Source organism: Octopus sinensis, linkage group LG1, assembly GCF_006345805.1.
Source record: "Octopus sinensis linkage group LG1, ASM634580v1, whole genome shotgun sequence".
In the NCBI taxonomy this organism is placed as follows: Eukaryota; Metazoa; Mollusca; class Cephalopoda; order Octopoda; family Octopodidae; genus Octopus; species Octopus sinensis.
The window spans coordinates 40,170,188-40,178,769 of record NC_042997.1 but is presented as its reverse complement, the minus strand read 5'-3'; the positions used below and the strand labels follow the sequence as shown (position 1 = coordinate 40,178,769).

Genomic DNA, 8,582 nt, shown 5'->3' with positions numbered 1-8,582 from the left:
CTGATGGTTGTGATTTCTTTAGAATTAACAATATATTCCAGCATTTTCATTTTATTTCAAATTTTACCTGTAAGATATCTTCATACAATACCTTACTTCATATTTTTTTCTTTTTCTTTTTTTTTTTTGTTTCTGACATTTTTTTGAAAACTCCAGTCTTTATTTCATCAGTATATTCATATAGTCTGACAAAGCTCCTGTTTACAAGGTGTTGTATATGTAATGAGGTAGCAGATTATGTTTTTAAAACATTTACAAACATTTATAAAGTTCTTAACATAATTAGCTACTCGAACAAAAATGTAAACATTCCAACAAATATCATAAATATTTGTAATTTTATAAATATCAAGTCCATAAGATTATGGAAAAAGAAGTTGAATTTAAATCTCATACTTTACTCAAAAGATCTACTGTATTTGATGGCATAAAAGATGCACAGATATATTAGATGCACCCCAACTCCAGTAGTGCATATCCAGGAAAAAAATGTTTTAGTGCATTAAAGTTTATGAGAGGCTCACCTTTGCCTATAAGACTCAAGGGGACTTTTTTTTTTTTTTTCTGTGGTGGGGGAACAATCCATCTCATATGCCTTCATATACAGTAACCATTTTAATGTCAAGTCCAAGATACTAAACTCTTGCTGACCTAGTTCACCAATTCATTCAGAAGTATAGTTCCCCATAGTAAACAGTAGTGTTACTGTATAATTACTATTATTGATATTTTTCAGTAATGAGCATAAATTTTATCATGGACACTTTCTGCAATAGATTCACATCATATGCAGTAGTGGATAAAATAACTATTAAAAAAATAACTTCTGTAATATACAGATTTTTGCAAAACTGTTTAAAAATATATTTCCAACAATGATAAATTTCATTATTTTTATTGAGTTTATTAATGCAGTAGAACAAATATCGAATTTGAAGTACCAGTTTCTGGCAAGAAACGCTCAGTTATAATGGGATAAAAATAATGATAATAATAACCAAGAATATTACATAAAAATAAAACTCTCTGGGAAAAAATAGAAAGAATGTAAAGAAGCCAAATGGAAGAATTTTGCCTTTGTTATTTTTCAACTCTTTGCTGGTCATCAAAATTTTAAGCAGCGAGTTGTTGTTCAATCATCTCCAACAAGAGGTCACTTCCGGTAAGACCTTGACCTTTCATGTAATATTGTTCACAGAACAATGGCAGCGAAGTGAGAGTCAGTAGAAACTTGGCACATGTAGAAGAGAAGAAGTGGCGAAGATCTTTGTCGAATACGTTCTCAAGAAAGCGTCGAAGTGGGAAAATGTGGCTGTTTGGTGTGTCCCAAACAGTGAGAAAGTCTTCAACCATATGATGAATATCATCAGGTGTGGGAAGCAGCTCCTTTGACCGTAAATTTAACATCTGTTTTTCTGAAATAAAAATTAAAATATAGTGATTACCAGCTTCTGATATTTCATACTTGCTTACACACACACACACACATATACATGTGCACACACATACTCTTTTACTTGTTTCAGTCATTTGACTGCGGCCATGCTGGAGCACCGCCTTTAGTCGAGCAAATCGACCCCAGGACTTATTCTTTGTAAGCCCAGTACTTATTCTATCGGTCTCTTTTGCCGAACCACTAAGTTACGGGGACGTAAACACACCAGCATCGGTTGTCAAGCGATGTTGGGGGGACAAATACAGACGCACAAACATATACACATGCACATACATATATATATATATATATACATATATACAACGGGCTTCTTTTAGTTTCTGTCTACCAAATCCACTCACAAGGCTTTGGTCGACCCAAGGCTATAGTAGAAGACACTTGCTCAAGGTGCCACGCAGTGGGACTGAACCCAGAACCATGTGGTTCATAAGCAAGCTACTTACCACACAGCCACTCTATGCACATGTGCAAAATATATTTAGTTTCAATTTAGCCTTTGCTACACAATACTGAATAGTTATGGAAAATATATATTTTTGTATTACAATTGTCATCTTGTGACTTGAATTTCCAAATGTTTCCTCCTTGCTCTTCACGGTTCATTGAAGTTATGTTTTGACAATGAACTAATAAACAATAGGTAAAAGTAGCAGAAGAGCGTATATGTAATAACTTAATTACATAACTTCCGTTCAGTTTATCCTTTGGAAACTTATGTAGTGTGTATTTAACTACTTCATTCCCACCGATTTATAATCACATAGTTAGCAACCTTTGTTGCGATATATTGGAGTTGTATGGTGTCAGTCATCTTATCAGAATTTATCTAATTCCATATGGTATGCAGTGCGCAACATATGTTGATTAATAAACTTTATTGATCGAGTATTATCTGCTCCGTGTCATCTCTACAAGCCATGTCTTTGCTTGAAGCTAACGAACTGCCTGTATCGCGATCATTTTGCATCCTACTTTTTTATGATATATAATATATATATATAGTTTAGCCTTTCTTACATGACTCTTCCCACCTAACTAGGTATAGGTATAACACATTAACAATATTCTTCATTTAACGAGTTAAAGGGACATAACGTAGACTCCATGAACAGAATTATCCCCCTTCTCTTTGAGAACGTGCCTTAACGTTTTTCCTTAGTACCCATGTTATCTGAGTCTGAACAATTGCCGGATTATGCAGGGTACGCTTATACAGCTTGTCCGATTACTGCACCATCCGAGCAAGAAATTCCAAGTGGATCGTATATAACTCCTGCATTCGTCCAATCACACCTACCCACACACCAATACATATAAGAATTTACATGAACATAAAAAGATGCTGGTGGGAAGAAGGCCTTGTTGACATATGCTATAAGGGCGTAGTTTGACGGCAAACTTGCAGTCCAGAAGATGAAAGATGGATATATCCCATCGTTACACAACTTAGCTAGAAGCTTCTCATATCAAATGCAGTAAAAGTTTTGCTTACGTCAATTAAAACGTTGCTTTTGACAAAGTTCTCAGGAGATAAAAACCTGATGAGTTACATAGGGGAGGTAATCATCAATAGATGTGTTTGCAGTGACTATAATGTTGATAGTGGAGACGCGTGGCTTAGTGGTTAGGGTGTCAGCATCATGATCATAAGATTGTGGTTTCGATTCCTGGACCGGGTGACGCGTTGTGTTCTTGAGCAAAACATTTCATTTCACATTGCTCCAGTCCACTCAGCTGGCAAAAATGAGTAATGCTGTGATGGACTGGCGTCCCGTCCAGCTGGTGAACACATACGCCATTGAAACCGGGAAACCGGGCCCATGAGCTTGGCTACGCTTTAAAAGGGTGCATTTATTTTTTATTATAATGTTAAGGAGGAGGGAGATAACTTCAGAATAACAATAGGACAAAATTTATTATTTTTACTCTCAACCAAAGTAAGGCCCTATAACCTCACTACCTCCTCCTGGTCCAATAGAGAGAAAAAAAAATTACCTTATGGAGGGGGTCTCTAATGGTTGTTTATGGATTATTTTAATCAACTTTAGTTATTGGAAGCGAAAGCATTTGGATGATAGTTATAGGGATTAGAGAGGTTTTTCCCTTAGAGACGAACACACACTGTAACATGTTTCTTTAGAGTGTAACTGTTCAGAGTTTCTGTCGCTGGCTACTTTGTTACTAATAAGTCCCAAGTTACATCTGGTCAGGCATACAAATAATAAATATAAAAGACTACAACCATAACCGAGTATTTCTTTCTTCCTCTTTTATATTGGCGCCACTGATGTCTGCCAAGACCGATTTTTGCATGTATGTGGGATCCTAGGCCATAGTGATGAACAGAACAGCTTATACACACTCATCATCATCATCATCATCGTTTAACGTCCGTTTTCCATGCTAGCATGGGTTGGACGCTGCACCAGGCTCCAGTCTGATCTAGCAGTGTTTCTACAGCTGGATGCCCTTCCTAATGCCAACCACTCCGTGAGTGTAGTATTTATAATTGCACACACATACATATGCAACATATGTAAATATACAGACATAGACATAGTAAGTCACCCATTAACATCAAATGTCAATCAAGAGAAGATGGCAGGAAAGTACTGTGAATTTGCTTGTGCACATACTTTGCCTATGAGGTTTGGGTCAGCTTCTGAAAATTTTGTTCAGTTTCCACGCATGTTCAGTCAGAAACCGTGACCGACATCAAACAATCTATATCTTCATAGATCTCTGTTGTGGTTTCCAGTTACTAAACCAAAAATTCGAAGTAATAACAGGTAACCTTTCTTAGTTACTGAGTGAATCTTCTGTTTAATGTTTGTAACTGAACTAACAAAAACACACACACACACACACACACATTACATAAACACGTGTGTGCACACGCAATTTAGTTTTTAAGAATTCATTCTTTGTAATGCTGAATACTCTAGAATTTAAGTAAACATTCTGCACAATATAATGGAAATAGCTAAAGTACAATGGAAATCTATTGCTGTTACTTTCATGAATGCTTCAATGCATTCTGACTTCACAAAATCACCTTGACAATATCCACTTCATATGGTTTAGATATTATCTGTTTTTAATGAAAGTGAGAATTATCAGGGGGAACTAAGCTGTTTCAGTAGATAGCTGCATTGGGCTTCTATTTTTACATTTGTTTTGTATGAACATGATCGTTGCCAGACCAGCCAACTGGCTTCCGTACCCATGGCACGTAAAAGGGCACCATTCGAGTGTGTTCGTCACCAACCTCGCTTCAGTGGCACGTGTAAAAATATTCGAGCGAGGTCGTTGCCAGTGCCGCCTAACTGCACCCCCTGCCAGTGGCACGTAAAAAGCACCCACTACACTCTCGGAGTGGTTGGCGTTAGGAAGGGCATCCAGCTGTAGAAACTCTACCAGATCAAGATTGGAGCCTGGTGCAGCCATCTGGTTAAGCGGACGTTAAACGATGATGATGATGATGATGATGATTCTGACTTCACACATGGTTAAAACGAAATCAAATTTAAAATTCAGTTTTCTCACATAATAGATCGAAAGAAAGCTAACGTTGGGCACATAGCTAATCACCTGAAAGGATAAGTCGATTGTCACTATGTTAAGTGGTAGAATAATGATAAAAAAATTCCTGATTGAATATTATTTTCGACTATAACATCAGTAGAGGATAGGACAAAAACGCATGAGAAAAATTTGTCTGCATAGGAATCACAAAAAGGTTCCTTCAGTTTGCGTTGATAAAACAGCGAAACATGGCATCTCACTTTTTTTTTACTTTTGCGTTCGCCGTGACCACCAGTTCTCAACCGGGGTCCACATGACCCTTGAGGATTCTTATAAGATTTTTGCTGTTAAAATCTATGTGCAATGCATTATATATATTCTTATGATACACAAAATATATTAACAGGTGTGGCTGTGTTGCAAGAAGCTTGCTTCTCAACCACATGGTTCTAGGTTCAGTCCCAGTGCATGGCACCTTGGGCAAGTGTCTTCTATAGCCTCGGGCTAACCAAAGCCTTGCAAGTGGATTTGGTAGATGGAAACTGAAAAGAAGCCCGTCGTATATATGTGTGTGTGTGTGGTGTTTGTGTCTGTGTTCAACCCCCACCACCGCTTGACAACTGGTGATAATGTTTACATTCCCGTAACTTAGCGGTTTGGCAAAAAAGACCGATAGAATAAGTATGAGTCTTATAAAAAGTAAGTATTAGGGTCGATGCATTCGATCAAAAATTCTTCAAGGTGATGCCCCAGCATGGTCACCGTCTAAGGACTGAAACGAGTAAAAGAAGATAAAAGAATTCCTAATAATAAGCATAAAAATGTAATAGATTTTTTTAAAGCATTGAATAGGTGTCAGGATCCAATATGCTAAGACAAGGAATCAAAGGGGTCCATGATTATCAACATATGAGTGATTATCTTCACACGTGCCTGTCCTCCTTGAAATAGCAACCAGTTATCCTACCAACCCGCCTGAAACCGCCTTTGACTCTGTAGTACAAATGCCTTGTTTTTAAAAGTTCTGAACTAAAATCTTCCACCAAACCTTAGTCACAATTTGTATTCCTAACACTAGCTTAATGATAACTAAGTTATTTTACTAAATTCTTTGAAAGAAACACAGAGCATTTCAACAGAAATATGGTAACAAAAGGGTTAAATTCATTATGAGGAAGTGCTTTATTTCTCCCATTTCAAGTGTGGCTTCCTATCGTACTTCATAACCGTATCCTATCATACTTCATGATCTGAATGATAGCCTAAAGTACATGTAGATAAATATCAAATCTTGTAACTCACTTAACATAATTCCACACTTTGTTAAACCAGGATTTCTGAAAATAATTATGTCTCACCTGGTAAAGAACTTCTTTACAATTGGTCTCTCTCACACATCCCATTTGAATGTTTGTCATTAGGAAGAGATATTCATATGTGTAAGATATCTTCATTCAAATAGCAGAAACACTCAGTCCAGTTTTAAAAATTGGATACAATAGAATTATTACCTGTTCTTTCAGACTTGACAGGTGAGTTGAGCTGACAGTGTATTAAGAGTAAGACCATTTTATTGTGATAGTCACGATAGTAATTTAAAACACACATGTACTATTATATTCACTTTTGTTGCATTTTGTAGCAGCTTGCATACTTTGATATAGCGTAGTCTTCGGTCGTATACCTACAATCTGAGCACTGATACTATATTACTGTATTGTACTGTTTATAAAATAAAACAAAGACACAATGATAGGCGCAGGAGTGGCTGTGTGGTAAGTAGCTTGTTTACCAACCACATGGTTCCGGGTTCAGTCCCACTGCGTGGCACCTTGGGCAAGTGTCTTCTACTATAGCCTCGAGCCGACCAAAGCTTTGTGAGTGGATTTGGGAGACGGAAACCGAAAGAAGCCCGTCGTATATATGTATGTATATATATATATGTGTGTGTTTGTGTGTCTGTGTATGTCCCCCTAGCATTGCTTGACAACTGATGCTGGTGTGTTTATGTCCCCGTTACTTAGCGGTTCGGCAAAAGAGACCGATAGAATAAGTACTGGGCTTACAAAAGAATAAGTCCTGGGGTCGAGTTGCTCGATTAAAGGCGGTGCTCCAGCATGGCCGCAGTCAAATGACTGAAACAAGTAAAAGAGTAAAAGAGTATATGTGCAAATGTTTTAAGTAGTAGCTCTCCTACATTGCATTTAACATATAAGTATAATTAGCTTAAGTATAAAGATAAAATAGACACCTAAAATAATTTTTAAAAACTCACCACTCGGTAGCTTTTTGTAATGATATAATACAGGATGAAGAAAATTTGATTTGTCAGCTTTCTCTGGGGTAACGTTAGCTCGATCTTCTCGGAATACATCATTCCCAGGACCTGAAAAGTTGGCTCCATATTGGAAAACAATTGCTACGATTTCCTTGCATGGAATACCAGTTACTTCAGGCAATTTATGAAGCATCTTCAAAGGAACTTCTTGTACATACGTTACTTCAGTGTGATCCCTGTAAAATAAGCAAAAATTTCATTGGAGACCTTTTCTCAGAATTTTAATAATATAAAATAAAAAATTTAAATTATGAATATGTAGCTAAATAAAATTTTGAGACATTCAAGCTTCAATCACTTTGTGTAATCAAATAGTGAAATTATATATATATATATATATATATATATATATATATTGATTGATAGATAGATAGACAACTCTCTTTATTTGCCACACAGGGCCGAACACAGGGACAAGGTACAATGTGGACCTTTTCTTTTTGAGAGAAAAAAGAAAAGAGGTAAAAAAAAAGGAGAAAATAAATTTCTGATCAAAAGGGATCGTGTAAAAAAAAAATTTTTAAACGATCAAAAGGGATTATGTATCACAGTAAAAGAGTAAAAATGTGAAAAATATATTAGGTTTATCCGTGGAAAGAAAAGCCTACGAAAAGACCATGGTAACCTCGAGCAATGAAATACAAAAGTACATTAGAGTGAAGTAGTCTCTTTCTTTTTCTCTTTGGTTCATAGGACTATGGTCAAGGTGGCTCAGTCAAATACACGTGCCATTCTTGCTAAATCCACCCATCTTTCCGTGAAACATTCACTAGATAAAACTTCCCTCTCTACTCTCACCTTCCTTTTCAAGTGATACTTGAAAAAGTTGATGAGTTATTGACCAGAGAGGAAAGTGTTTGTTTCTAGGCCTTTCAAACGCATCCACCATGCACATTCTTTCGCCATAGCCCAGATCTTCCTTCTCGTTTGAAGGAAGGAGGTGGGGAAATATTAATGATAGACTCAGCTGATAAACCAACTCGTCCAATACGCGACAACAGTTGTTCGACATAAGCCCACAGGCTGGAAATGGTTTGACACTGCACTCAGGGAGGTCAGTCCGGTGTTTCTAGAGCCATGTCTGTAGAGCTTATCTCGAACTGGTAGTGCTTCTCGATAGCACTGCCAGGTCTGGGATTTCTGGAAGTTGTCCATAGGTCCTGACCCGAAAGTTGTCTTAAACAGGTGGGTCAGGTATTCCTTTTCGATGTCCAGGTTCTCCCCAAGATCGTCATCATACCTCCCCTCCACTAATTGTCTATA

General features: G+C 37.0%; 1 protein-coding gene across 3 annotated transcripts in view; it reads right to left on the bottom strand.

Moving 5' to 3' along the window:
• Window positions 1-116: 116 nt before the first annotated feature.
• Window positions 117-8,582, bottom strand: part of LOC115212402 (FAD-dependent oxidoreductase domain-containing protein 2) — a 173,473-nt gene continuing 165,007 nt past the window's right edge. For 2 of the 3 annotated variants that reach the window (XM_029781299.2, XM_029781308.2), the window contains exons 9-10: window positions 7,257-7,495; window positions 117-1,415 (exon numbers count right to left, since the gene is read on the bottom strand). In XM_029781299.2, coding sequence (XP_029637159.1) covers window positions 1,114-1,415; window positions 7,257-7,495 — 541 coding nt within the window. In that variant the 3' untranslated portion in view covers window positions 117-1,113. The remainder of the gene's footprint in view (window positions 1,416-7,256; window positions 7,496-8,582) is intronic. The other variant, XR_004997707.1, reaches the window with a different exon arrangement.